The sequence below is a fragment of the Myxocyprinus asiaticus genome, chromosome 15, assembly GCF_019703515.2.
Source record: "Myxocyprinus asiaticus isolate MX2 ecotype Aquarium Trade chromosome 15, UBuf_Myxa_2, whole genome shotgun sequence".
NCBI classification, from domain to species: Eukaryota; Metazoa; Chordata; class Actinopteri; order Cypriniformes; family Catostomidae; genus Myxocyprinus; species Myxocyprinus asiaticus.
Window position 1 is genome coordinate 4,807,883 of NC_059358.1, and position 23,840 is coordinate 4,831,722.

Here is a 23,840-nt window from a genome sequence, read left to right on the forward strand (position 1 = left end):
GTGGAGTGGTGTGCTTGAGAGGGCAGATCGCTGGCAGTCCATTCTGCTGCAAACTCTGGTGAGCATCGCCTCGCTCTGTAGTCTGAAGGATCCATGTGCCAGAGTTCCTCAGCGTTAAACTCCAAATCAAAGCCTGCATCTTCCATCACCGTATGGCAATAGCATCAAATGCTTGGCCCCTGAGAGAAAGGTCACACTCAGTTTAACCACCCAAATACCAAGATCAGAAATGAAGGGTGGCTTGGGGCACCGAAACAAAAGTAACAAATACTGTTTAACTACCACTTAAAATGGTCAGGCTTGGGGCACCGAAAGTACCAAAAATGCCCATTGCATTCAAAATAGTAAAGTTTTTAGTAAAGTTTCCTAATGCCTGAAAAAGTAGTGCTTAATACCACAAGCCATTCAGGTTTCAGTTCCCTTGTCATACATATATTTGTTATTCAATTTCCAGTACTCAAACCTTGTGTCACTATATTAAATCGAAAGCAGTACTTTTGCAGCACTTGCATATATTAGCTGCGGCACTATGCTAAGAATAGAAATAGGACAATTTCACACCCTTCACTTGTTGTATTTGTATTTCCATCCAAATAAAAACCAATGTGTAATTCAGAGTGCATAAACTCTTAATTATACTGCAGATACAGAATAGGTCAATTCATACACACACAAAAAAAACAAACAAACAGAAAAGCCACTTGTCATACATTCAAAAAGAATATTTTAGAAAAGCAATGCAAATAAATACAAAATGAGAGAAGCAGAAGGAACAGCATCATGGCATAATGCAAACTATATACAGGAAATATGTAACATTGTTTAATAAATATTCATTCTATTGCTTAAATGCAATGCCTCTACAATTCCCCGAAAATCTCATTTGTCTTAAGTTGACATTCAACCTAATAACTTTTCAAATACCTAATGTATAACAACTGAGTCTAGTAGTTGTTCTCTAGTGCTTATCAACAAATACAGTCCATCTTCTGAAATCCAATGAGGCATTATGGCTGTTATTTTCAATGCTTCACTATATGAGAGATAATGTGTCATCACTAACATCTCACAGACGCCTAATATGACTGATAATATGGTAAGAGTGTCTGATTATTTGTCATTGATTTGACCATGTAAAGAAATAAAATGTAATTAAAAGAACTCAATGTCTTACAAGATCAAGGCAATATCAAGCTGAAAAAACTAGACAGCATTCATTCATACACCGTTATGAACTACTCAGCATACATTATGTATCCGAAACAAATTCCAAAACCGTACAGTGCATTGAAGCACAGAAATATAAACTCTTTAAAGCCAATGCAAAGAAAAGTCATTCATATTTTCAGTTTGGGTTTATATTGTGAATCCCCTCCATAGTAGTTCGATTTTTAAGGGATGTGTACCTTCACACAAGTTTTGGTTGCTCAAAATGTGACAGAAACACCAGCCCTGGTTTTTAAAGTGGTACAGAGATAAACCATAAATGTTGTTTAGAGTCAAAATGGAAGCAAAAACAAAACAACAAGCTGTGTCATCAACTAAGAATAGTTATGGTTATATACTCCCATTGGAGTTTCCCATTATGGGCATTTTGGTAAAAGTCTTCTTTATAAAAGAAACAAAAATCATCCTTCACAATATATACATTTTTGTTTTTTTGTTTGTTTTTTTACACAGAAATAAACAGCAAGCACAGGATTAGGGAGCACGGAAAATGACGTGTCCTTGTGTACAGCGGGCTACAGCTCCAGAATAGTGTGTGCTGGAAGAGCCCACTTCTTGAATAGCTCTAGAAGAAGATCTCTTCACCTTGAGTCAGAGTCACTGGTGTCTGAAGAGGAGGACGACGAGGATGAAGAGGAGGAGTCTGAACTGGAGCTGCTGGCGCTGAGACGAGATGACATGGTGTGAGGTTCTACGCTGCTGGGTTTCTCCACTGAAATAACGAACAAAGAAAAAAGGCAGGTTTTCACTAATGAAGAAAACTAGTTGTTTAGCACTCAACAGTAAGGAATGTTTTTCTGCTGGCTCTGGCTTTTTTTTTACTTGCCCTGATGACATTTTTACTTGACCTATGGCAAAAGTGAAATTCCATTTTTGATTACATACAGTGCTGTGAAAAAGTATTTGCCCCCTTCCTGATTTCTTCTATTTTTGTGTATTTTTCATACTAAATTGTTTTAGAATCTATGCCGAGATGTGACAAAACAAAGGCAACCCGAGTAAACACAAAATACAGTTTACAAATATATATCTTTTTATTGAAGCAAAAAAGTTATCCAACACCTATATCACCCATGTGAAAAACTAACTGCCCCCTTAAACGTAATAGCTGGTTGTGCCACCTTTAGCAGCAACAACAGCAACCAAACGCTTCCGATAACTGGAGAGCCGTCTTTCACAACGCTGTGGTGGTATTCTGGCCCACTCTTCTTTGCAGAACTGCTTTAGTTCAGCTTGGAGGGTTTGAGCATGAACTGCCCGTTTAAGGTCCTGCCACAGCTTCTCAATCGGGTTCAAGTCAGGACTTTGACTAGGACACTCCAAAACTTTAATTTAGATTCTTTTGAGCATTTCAGAGGTGGATTAACTCCTATGCTATGGATCATTTTCTTGCTACATAATCCAGTTGCGCTTGAGCTTCAACTCACGGACTGATGACCGAACATTCTCCTTTAGTATTTTCTAGTAGAGAGCAGAATTCGCCCTGGCCCTGAAGCAGCAAAGCATTCCCACACCATCACACTACCACCACCATGCTTAACCGTAGGCATGTGGAATTCTGTATTTGATTTACGGCAGATGTAACGGAACCCGTCTTCCAAACGGTTCCACTTTTGACTCATCACTCCACAGAACATTCTCCCAAATGGTTTGAGGATCATCAAGGTGTGTTTTGGCTTAATGTTCTTCTTGGTAAGCAGTGGTTTTTGCCTCACGACTCTTCCATGGATGGCATTTTTGGCCAGTGTCTTTCTGACAGTGGAGTCATGAACAGTGACCTTTATTGATGCGAGAGAGCCCTGCAGTTCCTTGCATGTTGTCCTTGGCTTTTTTGTGACTTCCTGGACGAGTCGTCGCTGTGCTCTTGGAAGAATATTGGAAGGTCGGCCACTTCTGGGAAGGTTCACTACTGTGTCAAGTTTTCTCCATTTGGAGATAATGGCTCTCACTGGTTCTTTGGAGTCCCAGAGCCTATGAAATGGCTTTGTAATCCTTGCCAGATTGATGTATTTCTATCACCTTTTTCCTTATAATTTCTGGAATTTCTTTTGACCTTGGCATAGTATGCTACTGGGTGAGACCTTTTAGCCAACTTCATGCTGCTGAAAAAGTTCTATTTAGGTGTTAATTTGATTGAACAGTGCTGAAAGTAATCAGGTCTGGGTGTGTCTAGTCCAGCTGAACCCCATTATGAATGCAGTTTCATAGATTTGAGGATTTAGTAACAGTAACTATAACGTCACACAGGCCCAGTTGGTATTGGATAACTTTTTTCTTCAATAAATAACATTATCATTTAAAAACTGTATTTTGTGTTTACTCGGATTGCTTATGTTTCATGTTAAGATTTAGTTTGAATTTTTGAAACAATTTAGTATGAGATATACACAAAAACAGAAGAAACCAGCACATACTTTTTCACAGCACTGTATTTCTGAATAATAACCGCACATCCAGGGATAAAGAGTATTGAGAGTCCTTCCTTCTCAGATCAAACCCTGCAGATACAGGGCAGACATTTAAATATGTTAAACCTAGACGATTTTTTCCCCCCGTTTAGAATGGAAAATGAACTTGGGTTACGGATGTAATACAAATGTAGTTTTTGGGAGACCACTCTCTGTAAAAACACAGTATATTTTCCTGCTTTTTTGTGCTTATCTGATCACATGCCTGCATCTTAGATGGCGTGGGGGTGAGTAATTGATGAGACATTTTTCATTTTTTTTTACCCTTTAAGCACACAGTCATGTACATTTGTCTTTTTGTCTGTTTTTTTTATATTTCTTTGCTTAAAATGAACATTTGTAATGTCGTGATTCACCTCAGAGCTGGCTGCTTTGGTTCATGGCTTACTCTTATGAAGGATTTTATGAAATCCCATGGAAAAAAGAATGGGAAAAAAACACTTCCGGAACCAAGATGGCTGAATAGGTGGGCAGAAACTGTTGTGCTCTATAATCATTATCGGGCGTTTTTACACAGAATAAATGAAACTGATTGCTCTTGCATAATGCTGCAGCTTAGCCACTAGGTGTCAGCGTACTTAAAACAAGTACTACTGAGCGCACCTTTTAAAGACAAATATACAAGTAACTTATTTTCAAAAGTAAAAGGTGCACTCAGTATTTTTTGTTTATGTTGCACTGATATGGCAGTTGTCGTGGACTGATATTGACGCTTAGCGATGCTGATGCAGCATCATGAAAAAGCAATACTGTACTTTTGTAGAACTGCGCTATTTGCAACCGAGCTATGATTCATTTATTCCATGAGTGAAAGTGTTACTTTAGATAACACACCTCGCCAAAACGCACTTGCCCTGAGCTGTCCAAACAAAATGCAAGGATCATATTTATACATTTCAACTACTTTTAACTTGACTGTACCTTTAGGTTTCTGTGGTTTCTTGGCAGAGTTCAGCTGTCCGCTCACATCTTGTAGTCTTCTTTCCAGTTCTCTCTTTTTCTCCAGAGCCAGCTCTTCTTGGCTCTTCCCACTTCCTCCCTTCTTCACTACTACACAGATAAGTGAAAAAACAAAAAGGAAGTGGTTGCTTAACGATTACACTTTTTCAACATTGCCAGGGAATCTATGTCCTAACCAGGCATGGTGACAATATAATAAATATAATTGCAGAAAAAGAAAGATAGCACAATCACACTTTTCTATGGAAAGAAAGGAAAGGAAGTCATACACATCTGAGATTTCATGAGGGTAAGTAAATGATAAGAGGATAAAATTTTGGGGTGAACTATCCCTTTAAGTTTCACTGCTAGTTTTACATCTCCCCTCACCGTAAGGTTTGCGGGGCTTCTTGCGCAGGCAGGTCATTACATATCGTTCTAATTCACGCAGTGTGGATGGCTTGAGCGTCTCAAAGTCGATTTCGATCTCCTCTGGGTTGGTGTCGCGCAGGGAGGGCTCACGCGACTGAATGATGTGCACCACGCGGCCGAGTTTCTCCCCAGGCAGCTTGTTGATGTCCAGACTGAGCTGTCGTTTGTCATCGTAACTCATAGGAAGACCATCCTCTTCCTCCTCAGAGTCGTAGTGAGGGATGGAGACAGCGGCTGCCGCAAAATGAGATGACGAGGATGATTTCTTTGCATTTCTGTCAAACAAAACAAGTCGTATGGGTTTGGAACAACATGGGGTGAGTAAACGATGACAGAACTTTCATTTTGGGTGAACTTTTCCTTTAAAAAGAGCTAGTGAAATAAAACTACACACTTGCTTTTGTTGCTTTTTTTAGCAGGCCCCTTCTTGCTCTGTGCGGATGAGACTGACGTTCGGCTCGATTTGCTCTTAGACATCTTGGCAGGTTTTTCGCGCTCATCACTCATCAAACCTCTGCTTCCTCTGCACTTCTCCAGCTTCTTTTTCTTTCTTTTGTCCTTCTTTTTCTCTCGTTTTCTCTTGGGTTTGACGATGGGGCCGGAGGAGAGAGCAGCCAGCTGCTCGTGCACAGCTCTAAGCTAAAATACACAGATACACACTGTTAAAACATCCATTGCTACTGATCCAATTATAATGACAACAAGCCTTTTGTCAATAGCATAGGAACAGCATTTCATGACTAGATGTTGACCGATAGTGGATTTTACAGATACAGGCAACTAAGGTGGTGGGAAAGGCCACTCGTTTTTTTTAAATCAACATATAGAAATTTTTCTATATGAAAAGTTATACATATAGAAAGGGTTTTGTGTATAAATATTTCACCAGATGAGGTTTAATGAGGACTAAGTTTTATTATTATTCACAAGATATGAGATGGAAATGTGATGAATGTGCTGACGTGTGTATATATATATATATATATATATATATATATATATATATATATATATTATAAAAAGGCACGTTTCCATAGTTGCATATTTCCTTGTATTCCCTCACTTCAATTTACAACACTTGATTATCTAATCAAAATAACAAAATATGCATTGAAGTGAGGATAATTAAAATATGGATGAATATTGTCAATGATGAAAGATTTAGAGCAAATTCCCACGAGGTGTTAGCGATTGTTTTTATTTCACTTCTAGGGACTGCTTTTAGACTGTAGAACCAAGCTGTTCTAACTGTAGGCTCCTCCCACGCTGGCTACAGAGGAACAGGGAGGAATAATAAAAACTAAAAACTGCAACAATCGGCATAGATTTTTGCGGATAATCAATAGTTCCAAAAAGCAACTATCGGCACCAAATAATCGGTAAAACCGATATATCGGTCTGCCTATAATCATGACATAATTATGCTGTTTGCTGCAAATGGTGGGTTTTATTCTTTAGAAGTACAAAAGTAAAACCTCTATGAAATTTGATTTCAAAGCTTCCTTTATATAAATGGTTCATTTAAAAGTGCTTCTTCAGAGAGGAAATTTCAGACTGTTTCCCACACAAAGCTCTTGTATGATTCGCATGGACTACTTTTATGGTGTTTTTTTTTTTTTTTTTTTTGGAGTTTGACAGACGTGGTCGATACGAACTGTTGTTGAATGGGTAAATAGTTGTGAAGATCCAAAATTCACCTTTTGTATTCAAGGGAAAAAAATTGCTTACTGAATTGGAATGACATGAGTGTGGGTAAATAACAGAATTTTCATTTTTAGGTGAACTATTTCTTTAAACTTTCTGCATGGATGAGAGAAAGAGAAAGGTTTGTGTACCTGAGTACACACCTGGTCCTGCAGTTGGGCCAGGCGTTGTGCTCGCTCCTCCTCGCTGTCAGAACTCGGGCAGCTGTCGCTGCTGGGCTCGCTGTCACTGCTCGGCTCACTCTCTGATGAGGAGGAAGAGGAGGATGAAGAAGAGGAAGATGATGAGGAAGAGGGGTGGTGCATGCCCATGTTCCGCCCCAGTGGCATGGGAGATAATTCCTCCTCCTCCGAAACCTCGTCGGGCATCTTTGCGAAGCGGAACTCAAATACGTCCTAAAGAGGAAGGGAGGCCAAAATATTAAAAAAATTACAGATATTAACCTGTCGGAGCTGTGATGTAGCAGTAGTTTGCAACATACAGGGGCAATGCTGTTCCTGTAAAAATTTTATTCAATAATATATGGCATTATATGGAAACATAATACATTTAAATTATTTAAATCAGTATAAAAAACTACCATGATGCATACATTTAATTTACAATTTAATAAATAATAATTCATTTTGACATGACAATGAGATACTATTTACATTACAGTAACAACGTTTCCATCCAAGAATTTTTTGCGGAAAAAGTTTTAGCACATCAAAATAAAGCTGATGGAAATGCAAATTATTCGTGTCGACATAATATTTTTTGTGATTAATGTCGATACTTCGAATGTCACGAAACACTGGTTTTGCCATTAACGCAAAAATGTAGTGTCACATGACAGAATTTACCCCCATCGTTAGGGATAGGTGTTAGTCATGACGACAAGGAATACATTATGATTATGGATTGATCTTAACGGCATAGCACAGATCCAATGCTGCAAACATGACACTTCCAGGAGTGCAAACACAAATATCTCGTACCATGCACATGGACAAGTGCACGCAGAACAAATTAATGGCCACTGTTTGTGATTAATTTAATCGCAGTAGCCATCCGTTTATTTATTAAAGTTGCTTTTCCACACCATTCAGAATAATAGACGGCAGTCACGGAATTAGCCCATAATACAAAAAATAAATACACAATACTAAAAAAATTATTGTTTAGCTTTTGAAAAATGCCTGCAAAATTCCCTATAATAAATTACATAAATTAGCCTACCAAATGAATTAAGCATTAAATAAAAGAATTACTAAATTAAAAATTTTATATATATATATATATATTTTTAGACCTACATAGGCCTATGCCTTTTCTTTACACAAATTTAAATTAGCCTTACCCTGTTCTATAGGAGAAAAAAGTCATCTGAATGACATTCTCAGAATGTTCTAGACTTTTTTCAAGACTATAAACTCTCAGAACTATTTGTCTAATGCTGAGTTCACTTTCAGAAAACCAGCTTTTGAACAGTTTAAAACGTTTAAATATTTTAAATCTAACCCTCTTTACCTCGGATCACATTTGCTGAGCTTCTTCAGTAAATGTAAATTGCATTATGACATTGACATCTAAAATTAATTTAATCAAGTTCAGTTGGTCGTTAAACATTGCTGGACAAATATACGGGACATAATGCAGTTGTGATGGCAATGCTTTATATCAGATGATTGTTCAAATAGCCTACTGAATATCAGGAATGTATCATAAACACTGATGTTACACTGCATCAGTTTTTCTTTAATAGTTGTGCACACAGCATATACACATCGATGGATGGTCCTTATACTAAGACCGAAAGTTTCCCCCACTACTTGGTGCAGGTTGCCAGCTTGAACAGGGCTGTGACGATTCGCTGTCTTATTTTAATGAATTGTCTCAATACTCTCCCCATTTTACCAAAACTTCAGAGGAAAAAAAAAATCAGGGACATCTGGGAGGCAAAAGGGGCACAATTAGCGATAAACACACATTTCTTTATGGAAACGGCTTAAGGGCAGATTTATTTTGTGATAAACCAACACTTATGCAACAAAGTGTTTTTTTAGGCATGATGTCATCACGCACACCATTTCTATCGATAAAAGGCCATTTGAAATGGAAACAGGCAGAAGATGACAAATTTCCCAAACTTTTTTTTATGCATTTTCACTTTGTCGATAACAAAATAGCACGAAAAGTGGATGGAAACTAGGCTAGTGATGAGGAATGGGCAGGAACATTTTCATGACAGTTTAGTTGCTTAATTGTCAAGACAATAATGCAAAATATCTTAATAGTCCTAAAAATTGGCTTAATTTACTAAATGCAAAATAAAAATAAAAAAAATCTTAAAATGAGTGAAATATGACACACATTCTTGACAGATTTGAGATTTAGAGATGGGAATTATTATTGAGTAATGCTCAAACCCACAAAACACAAATAATCTGTAAAATAAAATGTAAAAATTACAAGTATGACACATACATGAAAATTATATTTTGTTTTCTTCACAAATTTAACCAAGAACAGTTTCTAAATAAGCTAACTTCAAAAAAACATTGTTTTTTAACTTTTGAATAAAATGAAGACAACAATACGCATTAATTTATTTCTCATTACATTTCATTACAATTCTCAATGCAGTATTGACTCGGTTGTAACTGCGAAATTTGGTGAGACATGGAAAGTACATTATAATTCAGCATTGCCTATGAAAGTCAAATATGCAAAAGAAAACCGTTTTTGAGTAGTATTTAAATAGTCGATTATTTTGATGCTGAACGAGTACTCGATTAGTCGATTACTTGTGCACATCTCTAATGATTAATTGGCAAAATATTATATAAAATTTAAGAGGTAGTTGAGTTTCTCTACCTGTAGTTTGCGTGCCATGGTGACGACATCATGATCTGGTGGGTTGTACTTGTAGCAGTTGGAGAACATGAGTCTGACATCAGCACTGAACTGCTGAGCATCTCTGTACTCGCGCTCATCCATCTTCCTCTGTCAAACACAAACCAGATGATTTTGTAGCTACAGAAATACTCAAACCAGCCCATCTTGCCACAGTCCAAATCACTGAGATCACATTTTTTCCTCATTCTGATGGTTGATGCGAGCACTGCTGCCACACGATTGGCTGATTAGATAATCACATGGATGATTGTTGGTGCCAGACAGGCTGGTTTGAGTATTTCTGTAACTGCTGATCTCCTGGGATTTTTACACACAACAGTCTCTAGAATTTACTCTGAATGGTGCCAAAAACAAAAAAAACATCCAGTGAGTGGCAGTTCTGTGGATGGAAATGCCTTGTTGATGAGAGAGGTCAACAGATAATGGCCAGACTGATTCGAACTGACAAAGTCTACGGTAACTCAGATAACCACTCTGTACAATTGTGATGAGAAGAATAGCACCTTGGAATGCTATTCTGAGATGCGGGTTGGTGCTGTTTTGGCGGCACGAGGGGTACCTACACAATATTAGGCAGGTGGTTTTAATTTTGTGGCTGATCGGTGTAAGTAAACTGTGCATGGTAAGCAAAACTGGTATGCATAAAATAAATAATGGTGATCATATCGATACTGGCCAATGTTAAAATGTCAGTGATCTGCATTGGCCTCAAATTTCCTAATCGGTGCATCACTTAAAATAACCATTCCAAGATGATAAGTAGAAACATGCAATGTGCTGAGGTCATATGACAACAATGTAACATTTTACTGTTTAAAATGTTTATCGTTGCATGCATTCTGTTTTACATACTGTTTAATAAAATAGGCGGTATACAGTATATTCTGTACATGTGTTTGTTAATGCAGATATAGTGCATACAAATCACCTTGATAGTGCTGAGGTCCATGGGGTGTTTTATAATGTCATGGTAGTCATGTAGACCCAGCATTGATGCGTCCACTGGTTTGTAAAATGGCCATGCGTACCCTGCATGTTTTTTGGACAGCAGCTCTTTAAGGACACCGCTGCAGTAGCGTAACTGCTTGCTCAGCTTCCCGCGTCGCGAGGGCTGATGGGGTCGCACCGAGTCAGGCAGGTCCTTGCACGGTGGTTTGATTGGCCGTCGAGACAGCGGTCGCCCCAAGACGGGCTGCAGGTGGGAGGGTTCGTTCACACCCCTGACCACGCCTATGCTGGGAGTGCAATCTATAGGCATGGAAGATAGTGAGTAGGGCATCTCTCCACCTGATCCGTGGCCTTTTCCCATACCTCCCATACGTCCGGGAGCAGAGAAGCCAAGCGTAGTGGGAGTGGTGGTGTCGGCTTTACGCTTTACGCCCTTCTTCTGTGGAGAGAAAAGAGACATAGTGCTTTCATTTAGAACTAAATATGACAATGTACTTGCTGAACTTATTACTAACTGAAAAGTACTATAAAGTAGTCCATATGACTTATTTAAAGTCTTCTGAAGACATATGATAGCTTTTGTGTGAGGAACAGATCAACAATTCAATTCTTGACTCACGCATTTAAATCCAGCATGCTTATGGAACAAAGAACTTTAAGTTTTTAACTTTGCTGTAGTTTTTGTCTCTTGTAGCGAGCTCATCTCAACAGAAATGGTGAAAAGTGGCACTAGACACACTGGTCTGTGCTCTAAAGATGTACAGTTGAAGTCAAAGTTTACATACACCTTAGCCAAATACATATAAACTCAGTTTTTCACAATTCCTGACATTTAATCGTGTAAACATTCCCTGTCTTAGGTCAGTTAGGATCACTATTTTTAGAATGTGAAATGTCAGAATAATAGTAGAGAGAATTATTTATTTCAGCTTTTATTTCTTTCATCACATTCCCAGTGGGTCAGAAGTTTACATACACTTCTTTAGTATTTGGTAGCACTGCCTTTAAATTGTTTAACTTGGGTCAAACGTTTTGGGTAGCCTTCCACAAGCTTCTCACTTGCTTGAATTTTGGCCCATTCCTCCAGACAGAACTGGTGTAACTGAGTCAGGTTTGTAGGCCTCCTTGCTCGCACACGCGGTTTCAGTTCTTCCCAAACATTTTCTATCGGATTGAGGTCAGGGCTTTGTGATGGCCACTCTAATACCTTGACTTTGTTGTCCTTAAGCCATTTTGCCACCCATTTGCGACCAAGCTTTCCTGGCTGATGTCTTGAGATATTGCTTCAATATATCCACATAAATTTCCTTCCTCATGATGCCATCTATTTTGTGAAGTGCACCAGTCCCTCTTGCAGAAAAGCACCCCCACATCATGATGCTGCCACCCCATGCTTCACGGTTGGGATGGTGTTCTTCGGCTTGCAAGCCTCACCCTTTTTCCTACAAACATAACGATGGGCATTATGGCCAAACAGTTAAATTTTTGTTTCATCAGACCAGAGGACATTTCTCCAAAAAGTAAGATCTTTGTCTCCATGTGCACTTGCAAACTGTAGACTGGCTTTTTTATGGCAGTTTTGGAGCAGTGGCTTCTTCCTTGCAGAGCAGCCTTTCAGGTTATGTCGATATAGGACTCGTTTTACTGTGGATATAGATACTTGTTTACCTGTTTCCTCCAGCATCTTCACAAGGTCCTTTGCTGTTGTTCTGGGATTGATTTGCACTTTTCACACCAAACTACATTCATCTCTAGGCAACAAATTGCGTCTCCTTCCTGAGCGGTATGATGGCTGCATGGTCCCATGGTGTTTATACTTGCGTACTATTGTTTGTAGAGATGAACGTGGTACCTTCAGGCATTTGGAAATTGCTCCGAAGGATGAACCAGACTTGTGGAAGTCCACAATTTTTATTCTGAGGTCTTGGCTGATTTATTTTTATTTTCCCATGACGCCAAGCAAAGAGGCACTGAGTTTGAAGACCTTAAAATACATCCACAGGTACACCTCCAATTGACTTCAATTAGCCAATTAGCCTAACAGAAGCTAATTGGCTAATTGCCTGAAGGCTTGACATAATTTTCTGGAATTTTCCAAGCTGCTTAAAGGCACAGTTAACTTAGTGTATGTAAAATTCTGACCCACTGGAATTGTGATATAGTCAATTAAAATCTGTCTGTAAACAATTGCTGGAAAAATTACTTGTGTCATGCACAAAGTAGATGCCCTAAATGACTTGCAAAACTACAGTTTGCTAATATGAAATCTGCGGAGTGTTTAAAAAAATTAGTTTTAATGACTTTGCCCTAAGTGTATGTAAACTTCTATACTTGAACTTCAAATAAAAAATTAGCTTACCCTGCGGTACTTGTAAACAAACAAATTATGTTTACATTCTTTCTTAAGGTCTAACAAACATGTGGAATGCATTTACCCTAGCCTAACCCCAACCCTTCCCCATTAATGGTATGAAATGTTGATGCTAAATTTCAATATTTAATGATTTGAAAAAAAATATTGTGATAATATTTTTGGCCATATCACCCAGCCCTAATTAAAACTATCTAATTTATAATACTAGTTTTACTGTTTTTACAAGTCTTTTGTTGTAAGCTGAAGTCTGTTTTTGCATTGATGTCAGACTTGTGATTAATAGGAAATGTAACTATATATTGATTTTGTGACTATGAAGTTTTATGTGTAGTTGTGTACGTACCTTTGCAGTGGGTTGAGTGGGAGGTGTGTTCATCAGTGATGGAGGAAGAACACCGTTGTTCAGCAGGGTCAGTGGAGGGGTGGAGAACCGAGAATCTGGTGTATCAGGAGATGAAGGAGAATAAGCCGACTGAGATACTGCAGGCACCTGGTGAGCACTTATAAAACTTCCTCCACCTGATGGAAATAAGGTACAATATCAGAGCCAAACTTTTTGCATTAATAAGACTGTAAAGATTAAACAACAAACAATGACTTTTGCCACTGTACAGGTCATTCAAGGGCTGAGAGGAATGGCGATATATATCGTGATGATGTATAAAGTGTCAGCCATTAGAGATTTTGCTATACCATGAATATCACGGTATGTAAATATCAGTGTGCACGGCGCTCCACCTGTACACAACAGAGTTGGACAGTGAAGAAACATGGAAAAATGTAATGCACAGAATGGGACGACTAAGAAGTCAAATGCAGGAGTAGGTGCCCCATGTGTGGCACGGCCAACATCTGGTGCAACTCTGTATGATAAAAACTGGAAAGGAGATGGAAAGATTTACTATTGCCGACGAGTAAATGACCTCAAGAGTTATTAAATAAAGCCTTTATTTATCATGCATTTTGCGTAGTATATAGCCACCAAAAAGAAAACAATTTTAAACCACTTTCCACAAAAAAAGTGTATATCATGATATACAGTATATTGTTATTATCCAAAAAAGACAAAAAAAAACAAAATCAAGAAAAACACAAATCTAAATGTTTACTTACATCGCCCACCCCTTGCTCATACAATTTTTACATCAGTGTTTCTCAACTAGTTTTTCTTCAGGACAGATTCTACATTGGACAAACAGTAATGTGGCGAAACACACACAGTATCAAAATTGCTTATTGTAAACACAAATACCTTTAAAATTAAATATTTAAAATGTACTAATTGGTTTACTTTTAGTCTCTTGATGGTAAAATGTAGTCTGCGTCACATTTTCTTCAACTTTGCGTAGTTTTGTTCATGGTTTTCCAGAAGAACGTCACGCAACCTGTCCATGTTATGTGCTTAATTTAGCTAGCTTCTACCCAAAGACCAATGATGTTTCTAATTGGACATGCAGCCTTTGATGTTTTGTCCTCACTATAAAAAGTTGATAAGACTATTCATTTTGCTATGCAACCTATGCACGATTCAATGGTTAGTTGCATTTAGCATTGTTCTTTCCCTGCTGTCCATGATGACCCTATCAGAAGAGACCTGTGACCCTGTCATCACCTATCAGTTTCTCCTCCAGCTTCATCACTCCGTAACTTACCTCTCCCTCTGCGTCCTTTGACAGCCTTGGCTCCTCTGCCCCTCGGAGCCGGAGGGAGCAACTCAATCTCGTCCTGGGGCATTTGGGCAACTTTCTGTAAGAAGACCTTCTCCAGAGATTGTGCCATCAGCACTATATCATCTGTAGGCTGGAAGAAAACATTCTCTTAATGGGCCATATTCTACACTTCAGTAGTAATGCAATTTCTTCCTGTTAGTGAAGGTTTCTTGCACCAAAAACAGTTGTAATTTAGTTTTTCATAACCAATTTACACCCTTTCTTTGACCCTTAAAATTAAACAGGCAGTGGAGAATTAAACAGGCTACTGTACCTTTAAGGCTTTTATAAGTAAATGACCACTGTTATGATTGGCTAACCTCTTCGTTCACATGTGAAATGAACATGTTAGCACTGGGTGACGCATTACATGTCTTTGCAATATAAAATTAAGCAATATTGTGAATATTGTGATGATTTTAATTAGAGGTCGTCCGATAGTGGATTTTTTCCAATACTGATAACTAATGTGTTGGAAAAGACTGATAACAGATTAATCAGCCTATAGTTTTGAAAATCGATTTATAGAAATGTAAAAAAATAAATAAAATCGTAGTATTTCCTTACTATGACGGGCACAGACATAGGTGCTACAAAAACCCAAATTGAATAAAATCACAGATGCAGTTTATTGTTCAACCAAAATCCCATTAATAATAATAAATAAAAAGTGCTTTTACCTATAAACAAGCCCAAAACACAATGGGGACTCTTATTTTGAAATGGAGATGGTTCTTCGATGCACGTTTCTATATAGTAGGGCTGGGGGGGAAAAAAAAAATCGATTCTGTTACAAATCGCGATTCTTCAGCCAAACGATTTTAAAATCGTCTCCCTTATGAAAAATAGATTTTATATTTAATAAATAAAATACATGTTTATCATAACGCAACAATGATTAATAGATAAATATAGGATGCTATATTTGCGCAGAGTTCCACGTAACAGTTTTTCTCTCTCTCTTTAATTCTTTACATTCTGTCCTTTAATGCACCGCTGCTACAGCCATCAAAGTGCCCTTTGTTTACTGTCGGACAAGAAAATGCTCTGCTGTGATCAATGTTCCTGTTATTATGCATAATCCAAAAGTTAATTTTAGGGGTGTTGTGGAGAGTATTTGTCAGAGGTTATTCTGCAGATTCTGTCTGACACTGCTTTAATAAATAGTTGAGCTGTAAAAAGGCTCATCGAACTGTTGGATGGCAAACTGCAATATGTATAAATCTAACAGCCAGGGTATTCATGCGAAGTGGCAGGTGATTTCGCACATTTACCCGCCACTGTTGACAAGAAATGCCGCTAGACACAAAGACGCGTGCTTGAGGAAACACACCTGATTTTATTTTGAAGAAAAAATGAAAGGAATGCCGGCGATGCACGTGTCTGATTTGCTTTTGTGTTCAGAATTTGGATTTTGGTGGCAATGCATGCAGCGGGATCGTGTCTCGTGGAACATGCACAAATTTTGAGTTCTCACTTTTTTTCCCTCTGTCAATCATCTGGGAGAAGTTTGTAAGAATAACGTTGTCTATGAGAACGCTGCATAGGATCTCAGACTATCTCAGGATGCATATGCAAATATGCATCCTGAGACACTTATTGTCCCTGTAATAAGTGCCCTTATTACAGGGACAATCCCCCTGGAGCAACCTGGAGTTAAGTGCCTTGCTCAAGGACACAATGGTGGTGGCTGTGGGGATTGAACCAACAACCCTTTGCTCATCAGTTCAGTGCTTTAGTCCACTACGCCACCACCACTCCTCATCCTTGATTCTGATTGGTCAGTTGCAGCATTCTACAGTAATTATTTTTAGTATCATATCCTCTAAACTGCAACGACTTTGGGACTACAGGTGAATTGTCATGAGTATCATAATTCAGAACAGCCCCAGAAATGGTTCTTGAACAAGTTTACTCTTTAGCCTTCATTTGCAAAATTATCATTACGATAATTGTAATAGCCTACAGTAATATATATTTTATATTCTAAAATAACAAAATTAGTTTGATAAGTTAAAATGATATATTGTCAATTTCAAAAATCTAAATTCAAGCGCTTTAAGGACCTTGTGCGAACCCTGTAAAAAGCAACTATCGGCACCAATTAAACCGTAAAACCAATATATCGTCAATCCATAAATTTTAATGCACTTTTTAATTGCCCATCAAGCGAGTCATTAAACAAATTCTGTGATAATTCCTTGTTTTGCGACTTGTGAGTATTTCTAATATAAAAATGTACAGTTGAAGTCATTAAAACTCATTTTAACCACTCCACAGATTTCATATTAGCAAACTATAGTTAAGTCGTTTAGGACATCTACTTTGTGCACGGCAGGAGTAATTTTTCCAACAATTGTTTACTGACAGATTGTTTCATTTTTAATTGACTATATCACAATTCCAGTGGATCAGAAGTTTACACACACAAAGTTAACTGTGCCTTTAAACAGCTTGGAAAATTCCATAAAATGATGTCAAGCCTTTAGACAATTAGCTTCTGATAGGAGGTGTACTGAACTGGAGGTGTACTGGTGGATGTATTTTAAGGCCTACCTTCAAACTCAGTGCCTCTTTGCTTGACATCATGAGAAAATCAAAAGAAATCAGTCAAGACCTCAAAAAAAAGTGTGGACCTCCACAAGTCTGGTTCATCCTTGGAAGCAATTTCCAAACGACTGAAGGTACCACATTCATCTGTACAAACAATAGTATGCAAGTATAAACACCATGGGACCACGCAGCCATCATACCGCTCAGGAAGGAGACGCATTCTGTCTCCCAGAGATGAACGTAGTTTGGTGCGAAAACTGCAAATCAATCCCAGAACAACAAAGGGCCTTGTGAAGATGCTGGAGGAAACAGGTAGACAAGTATCTATATCCACAGTGAAACGAGCCCTATATCAACATAACCAGAAAGACTGCTCAGCAAGGAAGAAGCCACTGCTCCAAAACCGCCAAAAAAAAGCCAGACTACAGTTTGCAAGTGCACATGGGGACAAAGAACTTACTAATTAGAGAAATGTCCTCTGGTCTGATGGAACAAAAATGTAACTGGCCGTATTGACCATCGTTATGTTTGTAGGAAAAAGGGTGAGGCTTGCAAGCTGAAGAACACCATCCCAACTGTGAAGCATGGGGTGGCAGCATCATGTTGTAGGGGTGCTTTGCTGCAGGAGGGACTGGTGCACTTCACAAAATAGATGGCATCATGAGGAAGGAAAATTATGTGGATATATTGAAGCAACATCTCAAGACATCAGCCAGGAAGTTAAAGCTCAGTCACAAATGGGTCTTCCAAATGGACAATGACCCCAAGCATACCTCCAAAGTTGTAGCAAAATGGCTTAAGGACAACAAAGTCAAGGTACTGGAGTGGCCCTCACAAAGCCCTGACCTCAATCTGATAGAATATCTGTGGGCAGAACTGTAACAGCATGTGCGAGCAAGGAGGTCTACAAACCTGACTCAGTTACACCAGTTCTGTCTGGAGGAATGGGCCAAAATTCAAGCAACTTATTGTGAGAAGCTTGTGGAAGGCTACCCAAAACGTTTGACCCAAATTAAACAATTTAAAGGCAATGCTACCAAATACAAACAAAGTGTATGTAAACTTCTGACCCACCAGAAATGTGATGAAAGACATAAAAGCTGAAATAAATCATTCTCTCTACTATTATTCTGACATTTCACATTTTTTAAATAAAGTGGTAATCCTAACTGACCTAAGACTGGGAATATTTTATACGATTAAATGTCAGGAATTGTGGAAAAACTGAGTTTAAATATATTTGGCTAAGGTGTGTGTAAACTTCTGATTTCAACTGTTGTAGCCAAAATAGCATTAGAATTTAATTATGTTGTGTACCAGTTAAAAACTGCCTGTTTCAATGAAACGATTCAAAATTCAGATTCAACTATTCACAGAAGAATTTTATTACTTGCATTAAACTTGCATCAAAAAACAACTTTGATGGTTCCTATTTTAGATAGATAGACAGACAGACAGACGGATCTCCTTTAACTCAAACTCTAAAACAGGATTTTAGAGCTGGATTTTGTACATGGAATTTAACCACAAATAAAGCTACAGCAATTTCATAAAATAAATGTTCAAGGCTGTAGATTCTTGCTCTAACCTTTAGGTAATGCAAACCCACTGCAGAATGTTTCCATGGTAACTTGTTTGTGTCTGCACACACACACACCTTGTTGTAGATGTAACAGTTGGTGAACATTGTGTTGAAGTCCTGCAAGCATTCACTTGCGCTGCGGTAATAGTTATTCTCCAGTCGTTTCTTGATGGTGCCCAAGTCCATCGGCTGTTTTATGATCTTATGGTAGTCCTGAAAGCAAAACAGGAAATTGCATCATTGCATGGCTCATCAGATTATCTTGTATATTTATTATCTTCATTAGCATATTAGTGTATATTCATATCTTCATTAAGGTGTGGAACTAATGACCCATTTCTTTAAAGGTGCCCTCAGTAATTTATTTTTCCCAGAAATTGAACATTCACTCACAGGTAAGTTGAGTCGGACCGCGTCCACAGGTTCATGGAAAGGCCACGCGAAATAATGCCGCCACAATGCCTTCACCAACACCTTGTGGAGGAACTGCAGCTGGTTGGTCGCTCGTCCCTGTTGACTGAGGTCCTTGACCTGGGGCTGTTGGGGTGGAAGAGGGCCGGGCGGAGGCGCGTAGGGCAGAGACGGACTCTCAAAGCCCTCGTACAGCAGCGAGGGTTTCCGAATTCGCTTGCCGGAACTTTGTTCCATCCCACTCATGACAGCCAGCCCCACTCGCACAGTGCTGCTGTGGACACCACCAGAAAAACACAGATAAAACACAAGACAAGCAGCAATTAACTTTGGGAGTGGATGAGCAGGGGTTAAACATGCTATAAACAAACACAAATGATCAATTCAAATGATTCTTTTCAGCTTTATTAATATCTATAAATTCAAAGGGGTTAAATATTATTTGCAAATCTCGTCCAAATGATGTGTCCATCTATAATCAGTCTGAACTTTGCCGTAGTTTGTGTATTGTAGATAATATTGCACATAGAAATGTAAAGTGTATAGGGTTAACTTATGTCAAATCAACTAAATGTTTGTAACTTCCCTTGCTGAAATTTTCAGATTTTGTTAATCCTTTGTCTTAAGAAAGATAAACATAAATGATTAAGAAAGTCAACATTTAAAATGCCATGGATCAATATTTACAGAGTTAGTTAGTTAGTGATTTTACGCCATACATATGTTACAAATGGTTAAACTGCATAAACAATATGTTAAAGCCTAAATAAGGCTTTTAAAATGTATTTTTTTCGATAAGAACTCTAAAACTGACTCAGGGATGACTTTGTTAAAAATTTCTTCTACAAGAAATAAAACCAGCACAATCCAATAAAATATGCTTCAAACTTAGTGGATTCTGGCATGCGGTGCATAATGGTGGATCTTCATCTGATATTAAAAATGTATGTGTGAGTTTGGAATGTCCTATTCGGCAATTGGTGTAAGGATACGTCTTTTGCCCACTACAGGGTTGATTTCATGCTATTTGTTTGTAATGCATTGATCCCATTCTGTTTGCCATTTGTTGATGATGTGAGAGATTATGGTAGGTTTCAGATATGAGGGTGGTATGGAGCATTTTTTTAAGATCTGTAGAAGGTGCTTCTTTAGCAGCAGAGTCTGCTTGTTCATTTCCTAGGATTCCACAATGGCCAGGTACCCAGCAAAAGTAAATATTAAAATTCTGTGCCTCCAGAGCTGACAATTTGGTTAGAATCTTTACAAGGGCTGGGTGGACATTTTTGAGTGATGCAAGCGCTTAAAGACATGATTTTGAATCTGTTACTATTAAGAAATTTCAATATTTACACCGAGAATTTCAATTCTAGCCCATACATTTCCAAAAATATTAAAGAATACATCAACGTGCTAATCATAGCGCCACCTAGTGTCGGACGGGTGGGTGTGTGCACATGCCCGAGTAGTGGGGTTGATTTGCGACCATCCCACCAATTTTGGGATCTCAACGATTTAAAGTCTCTGACACCCAAAATCAGTTTTTATGAGAAAATTTTAGTTTCTAAAATTTTTTTGTAATGGAAGTCAAACATAAGCTTCATACCATGTGACCCACATTTGGTTAATCATTGAAAATGGTTACAATTTTACAATTTACAGATAGAGCCACACTGATTGGGATTTAACCCTATAGGGTCTTAAAAATGAAGATACCAAAAGGTATGTTTGTTCTGAACGAGAATCCACAAGGATATTAAAGGAATATTCCGGGTTCAATACAAGTTAAGCTAAATCGACAGCATTTGTGACTTATACTGATTACCACGAAAAATATTTTGACTTACCCCTCCTATTCTTTAAAAAAAGCACAAATCTGGTTTACAGTGAGGCACTTACAAACAATGGAAGTGAATGGGGGCCAATTTTTGAACGTTAAAATACTCACTTTTTCCAAAGTATAGCCACAAGACATAAACAATATGCATGTAACATGATTTTAGTGTGGTAAAATCACTTACTAACCTTTTCCGTGTAAAGTTATAGCCAATTTTACACCTTCGTTGCCATGACGATGTAATGTCAGCAAACTTACAACCCTAAAAGACTGAAAAAAATGACAGTTTAAACAGCTTTACAGCTCAAATAATACATGAGTTTTAACAGAAGAATTAATGTAAGCGTTTTTATAAAATGATAATCTTCACATTTCTGCCTTTCAACCCTCAAAATGTTGGCCCCATTCACTTCCATTGTAAGTGTCTCACTGTAACTTCAAGCATTTTTATTTGTTTAAAGACAAGGAAGGACGAGTTGAAATTAATTTTTGTGGTAATCAACATTATGCCACAAATGCTGTCGGTTAAGCTTAACTTGTAGTGAACCCGGAATATTCCTTTAAGCTATCTTTAATATTTCTAGAGTTATAGGCACTCCAACTTTGTGAAACCAAAAAAAAAGTGTTTTATCCATTTTTGGTTTTACACCATTGGCATATAATGCAACAAATGGTGCTGAAGTCAACTGATTTGAGTAATAGACCTACGCATCTCTGTGTAAAAATAAAATAATGATGCTGCCACCTTCTAAGGTTTCTAATGACATTTCAACCCCCATCTACCAAATTGTTGATTACTCAGTAAATATTGATCCATATTATTTAAAAATTCGTCTTTCATCATCAAAAAAAAAAAAAAAAAAAAAATTTTTTTTGCTGGGGACATCTAGTTGAAATGACACGAAATACCCAACAATGTATTGCATATTAAATATTGAACTGTTTAGATGGCATTGCACCTATCAAAACTTCCAGCCATGCAAATGCTTTTCTATTTGTATTTATAAAAAAAATAAAAAATAAAAAAAAACATTTCCAAAGCTCAATAGACAGATAAACAGACATAAAGACAAATGGGCCAATTAAAAAAATAAAAAAAACATGTCCAGATGACATTTACCATTAAGATTTTTTGCACATTAAATCGATCAATTTTCATTACTGTAATACAATTATTTAAATCAACAAAATGGCAGTGCAACAAATACTATCATGATGTTTAAATACTTTTGAGTTTATATAATATAAGCTTGTTTTTTAAATATATCTGTACTTATATTTTTTTTTGCATTTCTGAAATGAGAATACATTTTTGTGCATAACAGCCATGAGCATTGTGGAGAAAGAGTGCTTAATTATCATGAAAATATTTTTGAAAGCAAAATATAAGGTCTTTCTTCTGATTTTGTTGTGAAATATGACCCAGACATGTTCTTGCATTGGATAAATATACAGACAGACAGACAGATGCCATATACACAGAGACGTATACTGCACTGCATTATGGTGCATTAGCAGCCACACAAAATCCTACACTGTACAGTACAACATACTGTAACACACTTTATTTTAAGTATCATCTTGTCAGTTACTCTGCCCTGCCTATTCTGTTTCACTTACTGTATGCACAGAACTTTGCATAGATACTACAATTTATATATGGTCCATTCATCTCAGTACATCCATAGACTGAAATGATGCAATTACCTCCATGCATAATATAGACATGCAACTAATGCACAGAAGTTATTTTACAACAAAAGAGTTTAAAATGACAGCTGTGCATGAAGGTACGTGCAAAATGTGTCATCAGTAGCATGCATCAAATGTGTGTGCATTGCACACTGACATTTTCCTTACACAAATACACTATGGTAACTATAGTTTTCACCTAAATAGCATAGTTGCTACAGTAAACCCATTATCAATTCATGAGAGCATTCAAAATCTTTATTTTTTTTTTTTTTTTTTGACAGTAGTTCCTAATTCTCCAAGTTACCACAGTTTTATAGCTGTATGTAACAATATATTATATTTTACACCTGTAACCATAGTATTCTGCCGTGCACTGTGGTTACCATGGTGAATATTTATAAGTGTTACAGTGTAGTAGCCTTTTAAATGCTGAAGATGGCGGAGAGAACTGATGCAGTTCAGACCCCACAACAAAGGGATGCTGCTGTTCAAATGACAGAAACTCATTTAAAGGTTACAAAATACAGCTTTAATCCCCGTTTACCGTTCCGCCCCCTATTTAGGAGGAAATACGCCATGTAAACAAACGCTTCCTTCCTTTCCCCTCATCCTTTGTGATCTGATATACACATAGGATTAGTTTATATGCTCCGAAAGCTCAGCAGTACTACCTGTCAAGAGACGGGTTGACGGCCGCCTCCATACGGATGGATCAGGATTGTTTAACGTTGCGGTATCCTACGTTTTCGCCTCCGTTTTATTGTCATTCAACTCGCTCTGTTCGAGCACCCCCTCGCCGTCCAACGTGCAAATGGCGCCTATCAATTTCCGCTCCCGGGTTTTTATATAACATCAGGACTGGCCAATCAAAATTTGTCCCGCCTTTGTGTCTGGTTTCTTATTGGCTTATATTGAAGCCCCTCAAGCGATCGAAACGCCCATATACAGCACAGCGGAAGTGAGGAAGTTCGCGTAGGAACGCAGCCATCTTTGGAACGCTCCCGGGCAGTGGGCATACATATGCAGCTTCTATCTACTTGAATGGGGAAAGACCAAGATCTCC

The 23,840-nt window shown here is 37.9% G+C and overlaps 1 protein-coding gene across 5 annotated transcripts; it reads right to left on the reverse strand.

The window, feature by feature from the left end:
* Positions 1–564: 564 nt before the first annotated feature.
* On the reverse strand, positions 565–23,589 carry LOC127453097 (bromodomain-containing protein 2-like). 5 transcript variants are annotated; one of them, XM_051719188.1, is made up of 13 exons: positions 23,449–23,589; positions 21,271–21,352; positions 19,231–19,519; positions 18,913–19,050; positions 14,646–14,793; positions 13,337–13,512; positions 10,600–11,058; positions 9,630–9,758; positions 6,902–7,165; positions 5,461–5,705; positions 5,025–5,341; positions 4,617–4,745; positions 565–1,939 (listed from the first exon to the last, which is right to left on the reverse strand). In XM_051719188.1, exons 3-13 carry the CDS (start codon positions 19,492–19,494, stop codon positions 1,809–1,811), a joined length of 2,400 nt encoding a protein of 799 aa, XP_051575148.1. In that variant the 5' UTR covers positions 19,495–19,519; positions 21,271–21,352; positions 23,449–23,589; the 3' UTR covers positions 565–1,808. The 5 variants fall into 5 exon arrangements, with proteins under 5 accessions (XP_051575148.1, XP_051575146.1, XP_051575147.1 ...); XM_051719186.1 differs by having other exon boundaries at positions 19,231–19,522; XM_051719187.1 differs by having other exon boundaries at positions 19,231–19,522; positions 21,271–21,344; positions 23,449–23,583.
* Positions 23,590–23,840: the final 251 nt, after the last annotated feature.